Raw genomic sequence first — 22,186 nt, forward strand, 5'->3', positions numbered from 1 at the left:
GTGTGTCCCTGTGGAGGTGGGCCTTTTCGGTCTTAAATGCTTAAAGGTATGGCAAGTGTGAGACCTGTCCAGTCTCCTCCTTTGGATTAAGATGTAGAACTCTTGGTTCCTTTAGTGCCATGTCTGCCTGCACACTGCCATGCTTCCTGTCATGATGATCACAGACTAAACCTCTGAAACTGTAAGCCAACCCCAATTAAATGTTCACCTTTATAAGAGTTACTGTGGTCAATAAAACCCTAACTAAGACAAGATGGGGCTCTATGGTTAGAACGGAGTGGGACTTTGTGGTACTCTCATTCTCTGGGGCGGCCTAGACTGGATCCCAACAAGAGATGCTTTGACAGCATCCATGTTCCCCTCTCCTTTCCCACCTCCTTGTTCTGAGGCTTGGACTTGCAGAAATTTGCTTGGTTTGGTGTCTGTTGCCTAGACAGTTTAGTAAGGTGAAACATACCTGGCATGAGCGATTGCATCCACCCACTCGTCACAGTCCTTGGGATCATCAGTCCTCAGCTCCAAGGCCTTCTGGTCATTGGAGAAGGACACTGTAAAGTAATAGTACTGCACAGAGAAGAAGACACAGATGCCTCCAGTTACCAGGGTGCCCACAAATTCCATCGCATTCCCAGTTGCACTTCTGAGTGCCTGCTATTGCAGCAGCTGTGCCCAGATGCATTCTTTGTGTCTGCTGGAATACTACTCTATTTAGTACTTTAAAGTGCTCAATCTAAAAGGATTTTGTGTGACATAACATAACCTAGGCCTACGGTGTGATAAGGAGGCAAACCCTACAAAGCCTTTACAAACAGTTGCCAGCCAGTTACAAACCACCACCACCACCCCCACCACCCCACCACCACCACCATTACCACCACCACCATCACCACCACCACCATTACCACCACCACCATCACCACCACCACCATTACCACCACCACCATCACCACCACCACCATTACCACCACCACCCCACCACCACCACCATTACCACCACCACCATCACCACCACCACCACCACCACCACCAAAACAGTTTGAAACCCTCAGGCACTCTGGAAGGACAGCCAGTGAAACCCACCAAGAGGACATCTCTGTAGGGGGACTAGGTACCAATTTACTGTAGCGTGTCTTTAATTACTCCATGGAAATTGACTAAGAACTCATCTAGAAGCTGGGGGTGAAAGAATCAAATCAATGGTACAGTCTCCAGAAAATTACATCATAAGCCACTTCTGTGCTGGGCTCAGCTGTCTGACTTCAAGCTCAGTCAATGGTGGGGCCGGCCTCCCTGAGGTCTCTGGGGAGCTGAGGAGCCAGATCAGAGACACACATCTATAGGGTTGTTATAGGAGTTAAGTACCCATAAAGCCCTCTGAACACCACCTGTCACTAAGTAAGGATGATGTGAGTGTGTGCAGTAATTAATGCCATATGATTGCTATTATGCTCGAGGTGAAAGGGATTGTGTAGCACAGAGGAAGGCAGCCACCGAAAAGGGTGTGTCTTGAGTCCTGGTTCTCTTTCAAGTTGGCTGGAAGCCTGTGGGCGACCACACAGGTACCCGGAGCCTGTGGCCTGCTGTGAGTAGAAGAGATGTACAACAGATAGATGAAAGGCTGAGGGGCTCTGACACGCAGGAACTCAGGGGTGCAGAAGACAAGGCAAGAGGAGCTGGGGTGGGGGGTCCTGATTTCTGGTTTGAGTAACAGAAGTGCCACAGATAGGGCTCTGTGGGTGGCTTGGGGGGCAGGATGAGTGGGAGATGAGCATACAGAGTGTGAGGCTCCAGGGATGGACAGGAAACCTAAAGCGGAGGCTGCCGGCTCTGGCTCTTAGAAAGAAGCAGGGTAAGGTGTGACGGAGGACCTTGGGCCTGAGCTTTGGAGGTGTGCCATACAGGGCGCCCGTGTTTCAGTGCCTTGGTGTCCAAGTGGCTGGAAGTGGTAGCACCAGCCGAGATGTGTAAACTAATTTTAGTGTCTTACTTGTGGTGGTGGTGGTGGTGGTGGTGTGTGTGTATTACGGTGTATTAGGGGTCTGGTGGGGAGACTTATTGCAGAGTTAGTACTATCCCTTGTTTCCTAAGAAACAGATAACTGGGCTTGTCACGTGAACTGTCCACTCCAGCCTTGAACAGCTGAGGAAGAGTTCTAGTGGGCACTGGCCCTGTGGGAAGGAAGCAGGTTACAAGAGGAGCTGCAGGTGGCCACTTAGCTCCTTCTCCATCTCGAGAGAGGCAAGGAGCCTAGAAAATGTCATCTTACCAGATCTTGCCTTCTCCCATAGCCACCAAGTGCTGCAGTCATCCTCTGCCTTCCCCTAGTGACCCTGACACTTAGAGGCACCGAGTGAGTGGAGAGCAAAGGAGGGAGCTGATTGGCACGCTTCCTGCTTGGGGCCTGACCTTTGCCCCTGGGGATGCAGATTGCCAGGCACAGGTCTCCTTTTCCTGACTTTTCCTCTCCAATGTTTGAGCTTCTGAGAGGCATTGACCCATGCGTGAGGTTTGGCTTGCGCAAGGTCAGGGCCTGAATGTTCTGCAATGTTCTCAGTCCTACTCTGTGCTGGTTCTGAGTGAGCAATAAACGGCTGAAGGAGAGGGTGAATGGCGTGAGGAGGCTCCGCCTTACCCTGTCTCTCAGGTCTCTGTAAGGCACCAGGGAGACTGTGGCTCTTTCTTGGCTCACATTAATAATGACTGGACACAACTCTCCTGAGCACACGCCCCGTGGCAGTCATAATGCTGAGCAGAGCAACGCCCCCCTGGAGAGGGCAAGGCTGTAAGTTTGTTGCTTTTGGTTAGCTGGAGTCTGGATCTGACGTTTTATTTTAATTATCACCGGAATAGGCTCCCCCAAATACAAAGAGCTCAGGGACGGACACAGGGTGATAGCATTTCCTCTGTACCAGCCTGTTTCTCACCTACTCCCCACCCAAGATGGTGATTAGAGAAACTTCTGGGAAGGGGCTTCTGGTGTTAAAGTAAGAGAAGATTTTGGGGGAGATGTGAGAATAGCCAAGATTATGAATGCTCCTGGGTCTGAAAATGAGGGAAGACAAGGATTTAGAGAAAAGGTGGCAGCGAAGGGACTCCCTTTTGCACCTAATTGGGACCCTGAGGTCTGCAAGCTAAGAAAGCACTGGCTTTTGCTGCTCCTTTTCTCCTGCCAACATCTTATTGTGAAGTTCAGGTGTTTGGAAACATTGGCAGGGCTTTATAGGAAAGCCGACATACGCTACCATCTGGGCTCCTGTTGTACTCTGCAGCCCTCGAGGACAACCTTGGCTTCCATGAGTGGCGCCTGGTGAGTAGTCCTTCCAGATGGAAGATTCCTCTCTACAATTTGGCACAGATGCCAAAGGACAATGGAAACACCTTCCCACACTGCACAACGGCTCTTTGTGGCCCTTGGCTAGTAACAATGGTATGGGTATGTTTCTTGAGCTTGGGAGACATGTGGTGCTAATCGCAGAGGGCATGTGTGGTTCTGGTTTAATTGTTTGCTGCCTCCTATAGGTGTGGGGCCTATGCTGTGACAGGTTCAGTGTCCCCTTGATTTGGGACTTTGGAGAATGAGGACATATAAGAGTCAGGGTTGCAATACCGTGGCTTTCCAGGCCATTGTGGGTAACACAGTGTATCATTCACCTGCCCCATACAAGCAAAGTGTGACAAAGGTGATGGGACATGTGTATTACTCCAGTCTCCATTTCTGTATGGGGTTAAAAGAAAAAGGAGACTGCATTTGGAAGAACTTCTTCACTTTGTGTATGTGTGTGTGTGTGTGTGTGTGTGCGTATGTGTGTGTGTGTATGAGTCTGTGTGTGTGTATTCATGTGTGTGTGAGCATGAGTGTGTATGTGTATAATTTGTGTGTGGGTCAGAGACTGTCTTCTTCAATTGCTTTCTACTTTAAATTTGAGAGAAAGTCTCTTACTGAATGCTCTTCCCACCTTCTACCTCCCCAGTGCTCGGATTACCCAGAGGCCACCTTTTCATGGTCCTGGAGGTCCTAATTCGGGTTCCCATGCTTGCACAGCAAGCACTTCTCCCAGTGAGCCACCTTCCCACCTCTTTACTTTCTTTCGAGATGAAGAAATGGCTGACTTCACTGAGGAAGGAGAAATGAAAGGGCAGTTCATATTCTTATCTATTCTGAGGACAGCAAAGGAAAAACCCTAGGGCCTTGTATTTTGGGATAAATCCTGTGCCAGCACGTTTTGCTAGACAGATAAGCTGGAGCATTGGTTAGTGGGTCGTATCCCTGCTTCTCCATCTATGCAATGGGCATGAAGAGGTTCTCTTCCTTTTACAACTCTCCGAAGGTCCAATTGCGAGAAGGCTGGTGCCATCCTGACTTTTTGCTACTCTTTTGATTTTCTTACCATCTTTATAGCATAACCCCCTTAGTAGGCTTGTTGGACCACACAGCTGAGCCTAATTTATTGTGGATACTTCTTGGCTGGTATGATTTGCTGCAGGTGTGCTATAAAAATATTGTTATCTTTCAGGCCCGGATCCAGTCTAGAGATTTGGGGCCAAGTTTTGGGCAGCATTAAATGTACAGAGCTCCCGGGGGTCTGAAGTGCCCATCTCATGGCTGACTAGTGATAGATAGCACAGGAGCATATTGAAAATCATTCTTGAGCCTTCCCCATGGTGCAGAAACCCTCGTATCTTCTACAGAGCCTCACCCCTTGGAGGGTAGCTACACCCCAAGACTGGCTCACATACATTCACAAGGAGACAAGCTGAAGGGAATGCTTGCCACAGAGTTCTCCCTTCCACAGTGGCTCTCATGACCCAGGGTAAGGCTTGTCCCCTGTCACTGTGTCTCGAACAGCGAGCAAGCTTCTGGCTTAGATGAGCCAAGGTTCTGTAAGGATCCATATCTTGGTTATTTGAGCTGGGAAAGATACCACATCTTCTTCTGTTCTTTCCGTGCCTTCCTGCCTAGATGCTGTAATTCTCTGCTGGTCATGGTTCCTGTCCTTCTGTTTACTACCTACTCCTTATCTCCCTACTCTTCACATGACAAGTGGCTCCTAAGAGCCACAGCATTAACTACCCCATGGGGGCAGGAATTTTGAAAGAGGGAATTGCCCACAGAAGTGACATGTTATTTTGAAGTCCCCATGAGGAAATAATACATATGAACTCCAAACCCTAACACCTGCTACAAACCAAGTATGACTCTTGTGAATTCTGAATTTATGGGACATTAATAGAAACCCCCCAAATAAAACAGAGATAGGACTGGTGTTCTACATATCCCAGAACTCTAGGGGCTGGGGCAAGAGAATCTCATGTTTGAGGCTAGCCTGGGCTACATAGACACTGCCTCAAATAAATAAGTGAGCAAATCAATAAGTCAAAAAGGTTGTATATTAAATATGTTCCAGAAGTAATTCTTTGGCTGCAGGACTGCCCTGTACCTTCCTGCTGTCCCTGTGGCATCAACGTCTCTTTCATAAAATGCCTGTCCCTCGTCCGTCTTGTTGGCCCCACTACCCACTCCAGAGGGGAAAATTCAGCACCACCTGCTTTGAGGCTCATGCTATTAACCAATTAACTAATGAACTGCTCTAATGAGCTTGGTCACCCACTCAGTAGAACAGGGACAGTGCCTAGCACAAGGCATAGTGCCAGACTGCAGGGCTGTTTCTTAGTCAGAAATGACTTCTCTGAAAGGATGGGAGCCCACTCACTACAGCGTAGGCAAAAGAGAAGAAATGGAGACACGTGGCTGTGGTACTTAGTAGGACCACAGAAAAGCACTGTTTCCAAGGCCTGGCTGAGGACCCCTTCCCATCTGCCTTGCCCCGTGAGTGGCATCCTCCCCCTTGCTTGTGTGCTGAGACCCTCTGCTTCTGTAGACCTCTGCACACTCAGGTCATTGCTCCATCTTCCCATCGCTCTGTTCCACAGGCACAGATCTGATACGCGTCCTTTCTGAAAGAGCACATAGGACATTACTGATAATAAGCTCTTCTCAGAAACTAGAGGCAGAAGGGAAGAGCCATTTTACTAGATTCCTTTGTGTGTGTGTTTTGTGTGTGTGTGTGTGTGTGTGTGTGTGTGTGTGTGTGTGAGAGAGAGAGAGAGAGAGAGAGAGAGAGAGAGAGAGAGAGAGAGAGAGTCTTGTCAATGTTCATCTTGGGTCAATTATAGTAGCCAATTGTACTACTAATTGATAGAATTAACAAGTTAGTGGCTGTTTGTAAGCTTCTCTTACTGACTATTTGGTCTCCAGACTCGGTGGTGCTGTGCTTAGTCAGGACATAGATACTCAGACTCCCTCAGGCAGTCTCCTGAGCATGGTTTTCACTGAGGGCCAGCAAGAATCGCTGACTGGGACAGTGACTTAGCCCTTAAGATCAGCTTCAAGTCTCTGCTGAAGTCATGCAAGCCATCCCCGCGTTTGCTTACCCAGTTCCGGGGCAGCTGAACGTCTTCTAATTAGCCTGTTGTCTGCTGTTGCCCAGGCCAGCAGGGAAGCCCTCTGACACAACTGCACACCTCTCCTCACCTCTATCCATACAGTAAGGCTCGTCAGGAACTCTCCCCTCTCTCCCCCTCCCAGTTTTCCACACATTTGACCAGAGGGAAGAAGATTCTGGATGGCAAACAGTCTGGCCAGAGGGCAAAGAAGGTCTTGGAAGGGCAGGCTGGGGGCAAAGGGATACTGGGCAGTCTGCAAACACTGCCCGTGGTCACATTCTTCCAAACATCGTATCAGCGTCTGGAGGTTGCTGAAGAACCCAGGAGGCATTTAGATAACTATGCCTGTAGCTGGAAATGTTCGTAGGTTTCTTTGCATTTCTACAAGGAATTTTGGAATCCCAGTGAAGGATGATACAAATTCATCCACTCACTTTCCTAAAAGTAGGTTTGACAAGGTTTTCTTATAAGATATGAGTTGGATTTTTCCATTGTGGAGAAAGTCAACTGGGAGATGTCATCTAGAAAATGATTAACTCCTTCTGTGGGGGAAAGACGTTGCCTTTGCCCAAGAGGTTAGCAAAACCTATTCTCTAAAGCAGAAATCACCTAACTTAACAATTGGTCTGCATGTCCAGCCACCCTATCAATTTAGGAGGTCTGGTGTCACTTCTGACTTTTGGTGTTTGGCATTGAGAATTCAGACCCAGGCACAGCACACACTCCGTAGGTGTTGGTTGGTACTGCACTGAGGTGTTACATAACTCTCTCAGCAGTGTGTCACAGGGCTGCATGAGAATGAAGGGCACCCTTAGCCTGTTCCAGTGGTCACTTCTGGTGGTGCAGTGCTAGAGACCAAGCAGTGGCCTGCGGCATCGGTTTCCCCTTTCAGTAGCTTATTACGAATGTCAAAAGCTTTTGGAGATGCAGCTCTTTGTGGACTTGCTTCACCTGGCACCTTGGTGACCTGGTTTACTGCCTCACTGAAGAAAGGTTAAAAAAGCATATGTGGACATTGTAACTGTGCTACACCTGCCAGGTCCTGCTGTAGCTTCCTACATGGTAGCCAGTTTAACAGTGATGGGGACTTAGAGATTCCAGAGAGATTGAAATATATCTTAATCTGGTGTGTGTGTGTGTGTGTGTGTGTGTGTGTGTGTGTGTGTGTGTGTGTGTGTGTGTAAAACAAAAGCTGAGTCCACACCTAGGCTGAAAGTCCCTAACACTTCTCCTGAGAGGTGGGAACTTCTCCATGTTCAAGGCTGGAGGCAGAAAATTAAGGCTTCGTGTTTGGGGGTGTGTGCATTTCCCTCTGGAGACAAGAAGTGGGGGTATCTGGGCCTCCCTCATAGTCTCTGCATGACAGTGGCCCTCATAGGAGCATTTGGGCCTTGGCAGTGTTTTGGGCATCTGTCACATTCACACACATCTGGGCTCCTGATATACATCAAGGGATCTGACTTGTGTTTGGCTGTGTGCATACCACACGAGCTCCAGGCTCCTACAGATTCCAGTGAGTCAGGACTGTGGGGTGTGGATGCCTGCCTTGTATTTTCCCTTGATCATGGTAGAGTTGCAAGGTTCCCACACAAGTGGAAAGCCGCCTTCACAAAAGTTACTGAAACGACCATGACATATTTTACTCACTGTTAATTCCCACCCCCCACCCCCCGCCCCAGACAAGGTCTCTCTCTCTACAGTATCTTTGGCTGGCCTCAAGCATGCAGATATCCTCCTGCCTCTACCCCCTGAATGCTGGGGTGACAGTTATGTACCTCCATACCTGGCATAAGGAGCAGCCCAGGTCTTTGTGTTTGCTGGGTTAACTAAGTCACATCCCCAGCACTGCTCTTAATTCTTCCTGATTCTCTTTCTATCCTGACAGGCAGAGGATGCTAAGAAAGCATCCAGCTAGTCTTTATGTTGTGTTTGTGTCTGGAGAGCTTAGGGTTGAGAGTGATCTGGGTGCCTGCGTTTGCTTGTTCTGTAACTTTGACCATAAGAAGTAGAATTCTTTCTTGGAGCCTTGGTTTTTCCATTTTGATAATGGGTTAATAGTGATGACCTAAGGTTTCTGAGATCATTAAGGGAAGTATAGAGTCATACTCAGGAGCTCAATGGCTAATACTCAGTAAAGCACCATGTTGCAAAATTATATACATTTTAAACTGGTTGTAGTGGCTCATGCCTGTAATCCCAGCTACTTGGGAGCCTGAGGCAGGAGCATCTAAAGTTTGAGACCAGCCTGGGTAACTTAGCAAACCTGTATGATTTTGTTTTGTTTTGTTTTTTAAACAACATAGCAGGGTAGATGGGTGTCTCAGTAGCAGAGCACTTGCCTATGACTAGCATGCACAAAATTTTCATTCAATCTCCACTACTGAAAACAAAGAGAAAGAAAAATTATAGACATTTTAATCTGCATTTAGAACATGCCAAAGCTCAGCTAAAGGACATTTGGTAATAACTTGTAGCAAAGGTCAAACACTTTATAGCATTAATATAGATGAGTTTTTATATGGAATCCCAATTAATACATAAAACAGTTAAAAGCAGACTTCTCTGAGTAACATGGGGGTCTGGTCTCCCAGGTGTCTCAGAATGAGGGAGGAGAACCAGAGATAAATAAATGATCCACTACAGGGATGGCGAAAGAGACACTTCGACTCCACTCTGTCACGCAGCGTTGTCAAGTCTTCTGGGCTTCCCATCCATGTCTGTGGAGCTGGAGGAACAGTGCCTGGGTAGCACTGTGGTGAACACTCTGAGCCCAGCGCATCCCTGTTGGCTGCTCTCAAAGAACACAAAGGATAGGCTAACAAGCCATGGCAGGCTGTGAAAGAATTTAATGTCAGGTTGGCTCTAAGGGAGCCCACAGCGTCTACCCAGCTGGCACTGTCCTGTGTTCTCTGTGCACCTTTCCAGTACATCACCTTGTTCCCTAGGACCTGGGGCCTTTCGTTGGGTCCATCCCTTTCTGCACGTAGGCTTGCTTTTGTCCACTGGGGGTCACTGTCTCTGTAATGGGCATCCTCCTCACAACTGAGAACAAAACCTTTTCCTGCCTCTCGCATTTCCCTGCTTGTCCTCCCGAGACAGTACCATTTCTCACTGTCTGCTCCCCATCACAGCTGTCTCTGTGCTCATGCCCAAAGTCCTAGGACAGAATGTGGGCATCAGGTCCTAGGACTGCACCTCTCCATCTCATCCAGTGGAATGACAGGTCCTGCCAGGCCCTCATTAGGGTCTTCTGTATATCACAGAAATCCATCCTTTCTTTCAGGGCTCCACATCTGCGACCTGGAGACCTGTGACCTGTGGCACTCCATTATGCAATTTCTGTCCCAGTTGCCTGGCACTGTCCTGGCGTTTGGATTTAGTGGAGGAAATGTCCATCTCCAGACTACCAGCTGAGCACAGGAAGTAGTCATGGACTATGACTGCAGATACGAATGAAGAAGGGGCTACAAACACCACCAGTGATAGAGCTGCGAGATGTACTGGCTCCTGGAGGGGTGCGGGCACACTTCTCTTCTGAGAGACCTGCTGAAGAATCAGAAGCCACACCCCACAGGTATGGCAAAGATCACCATATCAGAGGGAAGAGCAGCTTCTGGGGCCTTGGGAGAGGGAAGAAGGGCTGTATGAGAAGGGGACTTGTGATGTGAGTTAGGAGGAGGGTGGGAGGAGGAGGAGTAAGGAGGAGGAGGGGAGGAGGAAAGGTAGGAGGAGGGGAGGAGGAAGAAGAGAAGAAGGAGAAGGAGGAACAGAAAGGGGGAAGAGGAAGAGGAGAAGGAAGAGGAGGAGGAGGAAGGAGGGAGGAGGAGGAGGAAGAGGAAGGAGGGAGGAGGAGAAGGAGGAAGAGGAAGGAGGGAGGAGAAGAAGGAGGAGGAGGAAGGAAGAGGGGGAGGAGGAGGAAGGAGGAGGGGGAGGAAGAAGAGGAGGAGGGGGAAGGAGGAGGAAGAGGAGAATAAGGAGGAGGGGGAGGAGAGGGAAGAGGAGGAAGAGGAAGAGGAGAAGAAGGAGGAGGGGGGAAAGAGGAAGAGAAGGAGGAGGAGGGGGAGGAGGAGGAGGAGGAGCAAGGGTGTTGAGGCTGCATTGCTTTCAAGGGATCATCTAGGGAATGGCTAGCAGAAGGAGAAATTTGAATTCACTCCAGGTAAGAAACATAAAGAGTTCAGGTAATATATATAGCAGTTACCCTATGTCAATCAACACTTAATGTGGATGCAAATCAGAATGTAACAACATTACCTTGTAAACATGTACAAATGGTATGTGTTGTGCGTCAATCACAAAGGTTAAAAGTGCTATAAATATAAGAATAATAGAATACTGGGACTGCTTGAGAGGGAATCAGATCAAGGTGAGGTGTGATAGGGATAGGTGAGACCAAATTCCTCTCCAAGGAGGGGCTGGTGAGGGAGTGAGCCAGTCCTCTAGGGGCTCTTTGGGAGGGGGGACTTCTTACCCTAGTTAGCTCCTGTGTGGAACCAAGCTCTGTGCTTGCTTGGGGTGTACCGCGCTCTCCTCTGCACCAGTGGGATCTGACCCTGGCTCAGTGTGGAGAGCCAAAGTCTACCCTGGGCAAATCAACCGCAAGGAGGAGGTTTCAAGCTTAGGTTTTCAGGCATACAACATGTCCCTGATCCTCACTCTACTGCCAGCAGGCATGGGGCAGGGAGTAGAGCTGCCTTTGTTTCCTTCCTATGAGAGGCATTCTCAGGGACCTTCTTCAGCCTCTTTTCGTTTTGTTTTGTTTTGTTTGTTTGGTTTTGGGTTTTGGCTGAGAGGTAGGGTGGGTAAAGGAACACCCCACCCGTTTCTCCAGAGCCAGGGATCACACATCTTAAACATTCTAGCTTAGCCTTGCCAGCTTCCTGCAGGTACAAATCCTTCTTAAGTTGGAGCTGCAGCTTTCCTGCCCTACATCCCTGCTTTGCACAGATCACAGGAAGCTGTGTGTGAAGGGTGTTGCTATCAGAGCAGCATCCTTTTCCTCCTCTCTGGCTTGCATTTTCCTGGCTTGTGGAGAAGTTGAATAGGTTTCAGCTCTGGAGGGTGGTGAGGCTGGCAGAGCTGCAGATAGGGGAGGCCAGAGGGCGAGTCTCATGTTTGCTGCTATGATGGGTGGCCCCTGAGGAGTCTGTCTCCTCACCTGTAAAACTGGAGCACCTGGAGTCTCCAGGCTGTGACGGAGATCAATCCACCAGGCCAATCGGAAATGTTCCCTACAGGTAAGAATTCTGCATAATGTTAGGTAAGAACACTGGCCCAGGGGAGAGGGGGAGAGACTCTCAGCTCATTGAGCCTAAGTCTATCAAGCTCCGAGCCATCGTGGGACCTTTTTTCTCCTTCAAGGGAATCATAAGGCACCTTCCATCCACACTGGCCTGGGTGAGGGAGCACAAGCTGGACTGAGGTTGGTTTGGCAAGATCTCTTACCGAGAAGCCAGTTCTAGAAATTTTATTTAAAGTCATTTGGAAAAGCCACCATGGATGACTCTGTTCAGAAACAAGAGGATGGGGCTCCTAGGGCCAATCTCTAGGCATGCTGACCCATGCTCTAAATTCATGTCAAGTCACTATTCAGGGCTGGGAAGAGAGAAAGTCAGGGCTGAGTAAACAGAGCCCTGTTCACCTGCAGGTACCCTACAGCAGCTAAGAGGGCGGGGGACAAGATGAAGCTATCTCATGTCAGACGACCCTGGGGACCCAGGGAAGAGCCAGTGTGGGACAAAGCCCTGGGTATTGCTCTTGCTTTAAACACAGATCAATATGGGTACAGCTGAAGGAGATGACGTCATATCAGTCTTGGCTCTCAAAACACCTTGCAATCCAGGTCTTTATAGGTTTGGTGTGCCTCCCTGTTTGTATTTATGTTCCCCAGAATCCCAAGCATCTGTGATCATCAGCTTCTTAGGCAGAGTGCCCAGCACCCAGTCAGTTCTCAGGATATGAAATATGGAAGTAGCGTGTGATACTTCCAACACATCCAGCCCAAGAAACATTTCCTATGTATCTGTTATGTGTTCAATCCTCGACCTTGCCACTGCTACCAGGGTGGGGGATTACCAGCTCAGACCCGACCTCTGTACCCAGAGGTTTACAGTTGGGTAAAATGAAGCCCCACCAGATACCAGCCAATCTTGCTAAATTTAGACACAGAGTCGATTCTAGCCCTTATTTTTGACAGGGCAACTTCCTTTCTATGGTTCTCGGTCTCTCAGCATGAAGAATGAGAAAAATGGATTGGCCAAAAATGCAGACAGGTATAATTCTAATCTAATTAGGAGCTCACTAAATTGTATTGTGAGCATTTTTTCCTGTACAGAATTTGGTTTTGTGTTCTCAAGGACCTAGGGAATCCATCAAGCCAATGTCATTTCCCCTTTGTACACAGAACAGGCCCAGAGGACCTCTGGTTATTAAACGATGCCACACAGGAAGAAGCTGGGGGAGGGGGTGGGAGTGGGGTCTTCATCTTGTGTAGTTCAGAGACCTTGAACCTGCACCAAGATTGCTGCTCGTTTCCTGTCTTCCCACCTAGGAGCTGTGATGTAGGGAGATGGGGGATGGGTGAGGGGCCCAGGCTGAGCCTGGGGGTGCAACCTACTGGTAGATACAGGTGTGCTGTGGCACTGCCTAGGTCTGCGTGTTCTAGCTGAGCCTTCCATAAGGCTCCATTTGGTTACAAGCTAAAGGGACTGCTGTTCCTTGCCGTCTGGGAGCAGGAGCCTGGCTGGTCACCTGACTGGTCATGGGAGCCTCTGCCTGGTTGGGCACCTGACTAGTCATTCTCTAGAATCTTCCCCCCAAATCTCTGCCCCCCCTTCCAAGCCCCTCCTCCACAGGAAATGTCGTCATCTAATACTAAAGGAGCTAAGGCAACATATGAGGACAGTGGAGAAGGGACAGAGTGCAGATCTCTGTCCTAATTATGGAGGAGACTTCAAGGGTGGCTGTCATCCCAGTCAATTCAATTGCCACCAGCCTGAATGTTTTTGAGATCTTGGTTGGTTGTCTTCTCAGAACATTACGTCGACGTCGACTCCTGCTATGATGCTGTGCAAAAGAAATCAATCAATATTTCTCTTTCCTCTCCCTCCTCCTCTCTAGGCCTCAGTCTCCATCCGGGCAAACAGCCAGGTGGGGCTGGGCCCTGTCAATGTCAGTCAGGCCTCTCCTAGAGCTGACATTTTAGGATACACTGTCATGTATTTCTCCTTCCCTCCCATAGGCCAGGGGACCAAATGCCTTGGGGGAGAGATATCAACCTTAAAGATATCTCTCCTTGAGGGTTCCCAGCCAGCCATTGCAGGTGCCCCTCCCCTTTCAATTGCAAACTAGCGCACTACGCAGTTAGGCCGACAGCCGATCAGCAGATCGCGGCCTAGCCCTTTAGCCTTGCTGTTTAGGCAAGCCAGCAAGCAAGTGAACGAGTGAGCGAGTGAGCGTGAGCACAGCACTACCACGGCGACTGCAGCGGCCGCGGCGGCGCAAGGGGCGGGGGAGGGAAGTAGAACCCACTTGTCCCACTGCTTCGCAGCAGCCCTGGCTGGCCCTGGCTGGCCCTGGCCTCCCTGTATCTCAGCGTTTTTTGTAACCCTGGGGTTTGTTAGCCTGGCCAGAGCCAGCTGGAGCACACCACTACTAGATCGCACAAAAAAAAAAAAAAAAAAAAAACCGACTCCCCAGGCATCTCCCCCCCCCTTTCCCTAACTCAGCCAGGCTAGTGTAGCAGGGGACCACGGCGCTTCGACATCTGTCTGTCTCACCCTTTCCAAGCCTAGGTGCAAGAAATTTCACATTTGGGGCAGAAGATGGGGTGGGGGTGGGGGTGGGGGTGGGGGTGGGGGTGGGGGTTGGGATAGGGCTAGGGGCACCATTCTGAGTTGGACTGTGATGAGTCCTTGCCCCGAGACGGTCCTTTGGACTCTATCTCCAAGTTTCTGGCTTCCTATCCCCCCCCCGCCCCCACGGGGTTCACCATGCCTAGGACGGCCGTAGTTAGCGGCACCCTACTAGCAGTCGCTGACTACTCTGCACCCCCTCCATTAGGGTCACCCTCCCGATTTTGGTCCAGCCGGTCCTTCCCGCGAAAGATGCTGAGACGCCCTGAATCCTTAGAGGAGAGGGGCAAAGTTCTGTCACCGAAGCTGGATGGAAGACCCTGAACCCGCGCGGGAGGTCGGGACGCGGCGCTCCCTCACCTGTTTCTCGCCGGACTCCTTGGACCCCCGCTTGGGGGAGGGTATGCGTTTGCAGACACAGCCCTCCAGCAGGTAGAGCCCCGAGGGCCGAGGGCTGGTGTCGCTTTCGAAGTAGAAGAGCAGGTTCTGAAGCAGTGCAAACCACTTGGTTTGCCATTTTGGGTTGTCGGAGGTATTCTTGCACAGGTAGCCTTTGCGAGTGCCGTCCTTCTGGGCCCGCATAGCCAGGGCCACGACGTGGCCGTCGTTGAGGCGGATGGGTCTCTGCATGGTGCTAGGCCAGAGAGACCTCAACGCACTTACACATCAGAGAGGAACCTGACTCCCTGTCGTCGGTGCGCGCCGCTCTGCTGTTCTGGCGCACACTGAAATGTTCGCTCGCTGCTCGCTCTCTCTCTCCCTCCCCCTCCTCCCTCCCTCCCTCTCTCACGCCCCGCCCCTTTTCAAGATCGCCTCTTTGGGATCTGGCGCCGAGCTCCAGGCTGGACCCTTCCTGGCTGGAACCTCTTCTCTCCGCAGAGCCGCGGGAGCCCCTGGGGAGGTTGCCCGACCCTCCCTCGGCGAATTGAGGGAAGGGCGGCCTGAGCGTCGGGCTGGGGGGCAGCAGGCGGAGTCATATGACGCCAATCCCTCGAAGAGCCCGTTTCCGCGGCGCGGACAGGGACACAAGCACGCAGCCCCGCCGAGGCGCAGAGCCGCACGCAGGCTGCACCTTGGCGCCTCCTCCCCTCCCCTCCCCGAACACACACACACACACACACACACACACACACACACGCACGCGCACACACACGTACACACGCGCGCACACAACACACACACACACACACACACACACACACACACGCCTACTCCTCCCTCCTTGTTTTCCTCTCCTCTACTTCGGGTGTTCTAAGCCAAATCAGATCAATTTTCGTTCAACCCAGTGGCAACCCGGAGGCTCGCCCTCCCTGAGTTTGTGTTCTTTGCGCCCCACCGCGGCGCACCTTAGACCTAGGGTTAGCTCTATTTGTCATTTCTCTCTCCTACAGCTTTCTCTCACCCTTTTCCCCTACTTTATTTTTCCAAGTCAAGGTGGATGGAGGAAGGTGGATAGGAAAGAGGGATGTACTAGTTTGTGCATAGCCGTTTGGGTCTCTCTCTCTCTCTCTCTCTCTCTCTCTCTCTCTCTCTCTCTCTCTCTCTCTCAGCTCTATCCCTCGCGGCTTCGCCAGAGACCCGAGATTACAAGGGGTGAACTTGGGTGGGGAGAGGTGACCGTTTATTTTTACTCCATTTTGAGCGTTGCCATAATTACCGGTGTCATCCCATGAACCCTAAGGTCTAGCTAGCAAGCCGCTGCTGGGAGTTTTCAGCAAATACCCCTGAAGCCTGAAGGCGGGCTTCAAACACAGGCGCTGGGGGGCCATGGGAGCCTTCAAATAGCTGCTCTGGCGCAATGATACCTTAATGATAGATTTTCCGTTCTTATTTTTAGCTTCATTTCGCCTACACTGTTACACGGCATTTATCTGAGAACGTCACAGCGCCCGCATGCTGCACCGGCAGAGCGCGCGGGCTGCGGGGCTAGCCGGTTTCTGGTGCGGGGAGCGCGCATCGCCGTCTGCCGCAGAGGGCAGCGGCCTCGTTGAAACCGGGAATGGTGCCCGGCGCTGACAGTTTGCAGCCGGGACGGGTGTCCTCGCAGCTCTCTGGAGAAATTAAAAAAAAAAAAACAAAAAACCCCACCATCTTTCCTTACAGAATCGCGAGAGCCCTTCCCCCTTTAGAACACACACACACACACACATACCATATACCATGGTCTGGGATAGAGCTATTCTAGTTCAGGACATAGTGGCCCAGGCCCGTGTTTCTAAATGATGTTAATTTTTCTTCCCTGGGTAATCAAAAGAAAAAAAAAGAGCAGAGGGTTAAGTCCCTTCGTGCAGACTTGATTTGCTCAAGAGAGAGCCTGTGAAATGATTGGGATAATTTCCCCTTGTTTTCTAATTTTCTTCTTTCTACTGCCCTATTCATCTTTTCCCCTGCCTAGCCCTTCTCATTCCAGACTGCATCTTGTTATGTAGCCTAGGCTGGCTTGAATCCCTGAAACTTCCACGTCAATCCTGACTGCAGGCAGCTACCTAATTTCCCTTGCCTTCACTGCAGAAGCAGAACTTTCAGGATTGAGGTGTTTATGTAAATTCCATTAGGAAGTCTGTTACAGAAAGGACCAAGGGAATCTCTGGCAAGGGGCACTGTGCTAAAAGTGCCTTGCCTCAGGACAGCCATTCCATTTTCTCTATAGCCCTCGGTGTAGGTTGGGTTTGGGTTCACACTCCTAGGGCCTACTCTAATGGAAAGTGAAGGAGCTGGGATTTGAACCAGATTGAAGCTGATGTAGAGCAGGGCTTTAGAGTTGCATAAGGCTGGGCTTTATCCCCTCCAATGGTGCGGGATAATTGGGGAGAAAGCATCTCTGCGTGATCTAGAGCCTTGGTTGAAGCTTGTATGGCAGACGGACCTACAGTACCTCCAATACATGGGTCTTCTGACTGCACCTGAGCTGGAGGCTTATGGATGGGTAATGCGTTTTCCCAAGGGGTTTCACCGCAGGAGTTTGGAGACTTACTGACGTCTGACAGATCCTGCCTTGGGCACATGACTCACCTGAGATGGCAGAGCATCATTCAGGGGAGCCAGGCAGGGTCTGAGACAGACATGCCAGCCATGTAGCTCTAGTGTTTTGCGGCTCACTCATTGGATTTTGGGCTCTCCGGAGGTGGAGGTGGAGTTGGGAGAGTTTGGGACCCATCATTCTCTCTCACACACATCTTATTCCGCTGGCTGGATCCTGGAGACACAATGAGAAGAAAGATGCAGTCCCTGCTTTCTGGAACTTAGGCTAGCCTAGGGAATGCTTTGCTCTGTAACTCCTAGGATATAGTTGGGGGAGGGGAACTCCACTTTCTCTTGGGTCTGGGGGAGGCATGCCAAGCAAAAGCATCAGCCAGGAGAAGAATTGAGTCCATTTCAGAAGCTCTGAACTCCAGTGTACTTCAGAGGTTTAAAGTGTGTCTTCAGACCTTGCTCCAGACCAGTGAAGACAGAAATCTGGAAATGTATATCCTACTCAGAAACTCCTGGGAGATCCCAACATGGAGCCAGGGCTAAAAACCATTAAAGCTTGGGCCAAGCAGATCCCTGCACTGCCCCTCTCCTGCCCTGGTTACCACTGGGGTGCTGGGGTCATATACTTTTGCTAATCCTGGGGTTCTGGGATTTCCTGGTGAGCTAGACCATGCTGGAAGGCCTACATTAGCTCCAAGCTGCTGTGCTAGAGAGAAGAAAAAGGCCGGAGTCCTGTCCAGAATTTTGATTACTCTTATGTAAGCTGTGTCAATATTGCTTTTTTCCCTCCTGTGACCACAGGCAGAAACCTGAGACTAACATTTGGCCCCTTGGCAGTCTTTTGACTGGAATCAAGCTCAATGCTCTTGGAACTCCCTAGAGTTAGGTGAACAGTTGCTGGGGTTGGTGGTACTGGAAGAGAAAATCTTCAGGAGAAGTGCCAGCAAGATGTACAGGAAGCTCCAGAGATGCACCCATTATCGGGAGGAGGTGTGGTTGAGTGATATAGCTGCCTTTGAGTCACCCGTGCCCCGTAAATAACCCCAGTAATCTCTGTGGTTCCCCCAAACAAGAGGGTTGGACGAAATTCTTTGGTTTATCATGGCTGCCCTGTCTGTAATAAATAAATACATGTTAATTCATATTGCTCTCCTGTCTGCCAAAATCAGAGAACACAATACATTCTTGAGGCTTCTCAAGATGGGCCTGTGAGGTGAGGGGATACACACTTGGACACTGGTGTGAACTGCTTCATTCCGGGTGGGTTGGTTCTTAATCTTTACACTAAGACACCAACAGAAGGTAAGAACGCTGGTTTCTTTACCCTGTGCCAAGATATTGAAGTTGTCTAGTTTCTTAAATATTTGCTCATTAGAAGGACCAAAGTTACATCTCGTGCTGTATTAATTTTATTTATTTTTTTAATTCATTGAGTTTTAATTGCACACAGTCATAGCCTTCCTTTTTTAAGTTTTTGCTTATATTAAAAATTTTAAAGTTTGCAGAAGCACTTATATTTTCTTGTACATTTGTCAGTATTTCATAAATGTATAGCTGGTGACTACATGTATGATGCAAATAACTTCCATGTCTTGCTCATTTTATTCGCCATTGTAGGAAAATACTACAACATGTACTTGTGAAACATCCCTCTCCCTGCTTTAGATAATGTCTCTCTACATAGCTCAGGCTATCTTAGTACTTGTCATGTAGACCAGGCTAGCCTTAAACTCACAAAGATCTAATTGCCCCTGTCCCCTGAGTGCTGGAATTAAAGGTGAACAAATCACACCTGTTTTTCTTTTTTCTTTTTCTTTTACAGTGTTTGTATGTATTTTCATTTTATCAGGTTCCAGAAAAAATTTGGCTGGAATTATATTGAAAATATCATGCAATTAATTTTTTATAACATGTTTTATATTTTTATAATACAAAAACAGTTCATCTATCAAATTATTTATTCTTAATGTTTTGGTTATACTTTCTTGTATATATACTTTCTTTGCACACTTCATTTCTAGATATTATGTATTCAATGGTTACTATTGGAAACGTGATATTGTTATGTTTTGAACTTACATTTTGTAAGATGGGGGCTTGCTGCACTGTGCAGGCTGGGCTCAAACTTGGAGATTCCCCTGCCTCTGCTTTCACATAGCTGAGATTACAGGTTCATCCCATCACATCATTTTTCTTAGAAGAGAACATTATTGGCAGAAAAGGAAGTTATTGCTATTTATGTATTTATTTTTAAGCCAATACTATGAAATTTCCTGATGTTAAGAATTTTAGCTCATCTGAGTTTGCTCGTTAACTGAGTGGAATATAGCAGTGAATTTCCTAACACGTAGGCATGATAGCATCTCTCAGACAAACCAACCCCACTTAGAGATGGAACATTTTTTACATTATTAATTTGTTTAGCTTGTCTTTCTTGAGTCAATCTCTGTAATTTCCAAGATAATTTGTTCACACTTTCCAATTTATTACACTTGCTACCAAACACTCTTCTGTCATTCCAAGTTTCTCCATCTCTGTCACCTCTTCTAATGTGCTGATTTTGACTTCATAGAATTAATGGGTCTTCTCTTGCAAACATTGGATTTATATTATTAAGGTGTTCAACTACTTATTGATTGTACTGTTTCCTAACTCGTCAATACCTGTTTCCTTAGTTATTTTTCCTTTATTTCTGTTATTTTTTATTGCTATTACTTTCTCTTGAACACACGGTTTATTTGTTTTCTTGATTTCTTGTTTAAAGGGCTGAGATTTTTTTTTCTTGTAAGACCTGATTCCTCCTCTTCCCTCAGATACAGTATAGGAAAGCTATATAAAACAGATCCTATAGAATTGTTGCATAAGGATTTAGCGAGATTGCTATATAAATCTCCAGTTTTCACTATAGTAAAAGCATCAGAAATGAAGTTATCCTTCAGGTGAGTAATTCTATAATTGCACCCCTCTTCTGTAATTCAAGACAGTCTCACTTCGTGGACCTGACTAGGCTAGAACTTGCTTTGTAGACCAAGCTAGCCCTGTACTCACAGCGCTCTGCCTTCCTAGTGTGCCACCGTGCCTGGCTGTCAAGTTGTAATCAAATGCCTTTGAATTTCCAAGCGGCGTTTTTTGTTTGTTTTGCCTATCTCCAGCTTTGTTGCTGTGCTCAGAGAATCTGTTCTGCATTATCTTACAGAAATGTGTGCTCTTTAGGCCCTGTGTTCTGCAGCTGGTCGAGTTGTGCCTGTTGCAAGAATTTTGGGAAAGACACACATTGGATTCACAGGGTGCGGCATTTGACACACGTCAGTAGCACAGTTCAGTAAGTTACATAGAACATACAAGGACAAAACTCTAATTATGACCTTGCTATTAGTGTAGCTAGCTGGCATCTGTGAGCATATGTGTATAGGAATGGAGGGAAAGTGGTTTTCTCCCTTAATACCGCCAGTGTCCTTGGTGGTGCAGTAACTTGCTAGGGTTCTGGTCTCAGCTACAGACCAAGAAGCAAACATGGGGTAGACAAAAGAATATTACCTTGCTCATATGTTCCCAAGCTCTGATCCAAGCACTGCAAGCCTCCAGTGCTCTGGCCTAACACCAGCTGTAGTTTGCACATCATCTTTTAATTTAATCATCGTTGTAGAGGCATTAAGATGTGGGCCTTTTAAGAGGTATTCTGCTTTTATGAGCAGACTAATGCCGTTATGAATAGGATAATGGGTTAATGGGTTACTCATCACAGGGCTCTGGTGAAAATGAATGGGTCTGACATATGTTTCTCTGTCTCACACGCCATGATATGACCAACACAAAAGACTTTCACCAGATTCTGTTACCATGATTTGCCTTTTTTAGTCTCTGGAGTTATGAGTTTCTGCTGTTTCTAAACTACCTACTCTGATATTCTGTTGTAGCAGCTAAGAATGGACCAATTCATTCCTTTTAAATCCACACTGCCCAGTGCCTTCCAGTGACTTGGTGATAAGACCACCCAGACCATTCAAAACCCAGAGCATAAAACATCACAGATGACTGTGTAGCTTGTACGTAATGAGTAAAGAAAAAGCAGACACAGGCCCATGGTCCACAGAGGGCAGGTGGTAGTGCATTCATGGGATTCACTGAGCTTGGGCCAGGCGCTCCCCCGGCCACTCCAGGCTTAGCCTGCTCTCCTCCATCCAGTTCTGTGGCCCTGGTGTCTGGTCTTACTATCTGGTCTTCCCTAGACAAATTGCTTCCTGTTGGGTTTGGCTAAAGAGGAGCATTTTCCTAGAGGAAGTGGGGACAGAGGTTGGTGTTGCACCTTCTTGCTATTTCCCTTCATTCCCTAGGCTTCAAGGCCCACTCTCTATCCTTGTGCTCAGGAGGATGATGGTGGTACTTATCTCAGGGCGGTGTGATGGCCCTGGCTGCCCTGGAACTCACTTTGTAGACCAGGCTGGCCTCCCAACTCAGAGGTCCATATGCATGCATCTGTCTCCCAAGTGCTGGGATTAAAGGCTGTGGACCTTAACTCTACAGAGCTGATAAAAAAAATTACAGGTATTTCAGTGCTAACTTTTTACCATTTGATGGAAATAGTGGCATACTCCAGGTCACAGGAAGTCAGGACTGGCAATAACTTCATCTCGGACCCTGGGGTTTCAGGCTGACAAGCTTGTCTCTCCATTGTTCACACGTTTGGATCACATTCTGCTGCATGTTCAGGGCTAGGGTTGATTTATAAGCACGGGATAATATGAAAAATAATTCCAAGATTTGCCACCCCGTTCATTGGAATGAAGCCCAGCTAATCGGATCTTTTGAATCATTTCAGGCGAGTGGGAGGAGGGAGGCATATGTGCACTGTTTCTCATTTAGATTCAACGGTCCTTCTTTCTTATCTGTATTTCTTTTACTTTTTAAGATGAAAA

General features: G+C 48.5%; 1 protein-coding gene across 4 annotated transcripts in view; it reads right to left on the reverse strand.

The window, feature by feature from the left end:
• The window catches only part of Rasgrf1 (Ras protein specific guanine nucleotide releasing factor 1), a 104,746-nt gene extending 89,810 nt beyond the window's left edge, over positions 1–14,936 (reverse strand). For 3 of the 4 annotated variants that reach the window (XM_052189294.1, XM_052189293.1, XM_052189295.1), the window contains exons 1-2: positions 14,658–14,936; positions 458–564 (exon numbers count right to left, since the gene is read on the reverse strand). In XM_052189294.1, the coding sequence (XP_052045254.1) occupies positions 458–564; positions 14,658–14,927 (377 nt within the window). In that variant the 5' untranslated portion in view covers positions 14,928–14,936. Of the gene's footprint in view, positions 1–457; positions 565–9,079; positions 9,185–14,657 lie in introns of those variants that run through there. The other variant, XM_052189296.1, reaches the window with a different exon arrangement.
• Positions 14,937–22,186: the final 7,250 nt, after the last annotated feature.

The sequence above is a fragment of the Apodemus sylvaticus genome, chromosome 7 (genome assembly GCF_947179515.1).
Source record: "Apodemus sylvaticus chromosome 7, mApoSyl1.1, whole genome shotgun sequence".
NCBI classification, from domain to species: Eukaryota; Metazoa; Chordata; class Mammalia; order Rodentia; family Muridae; genus Apodemus; species Apodemus sylvaticus.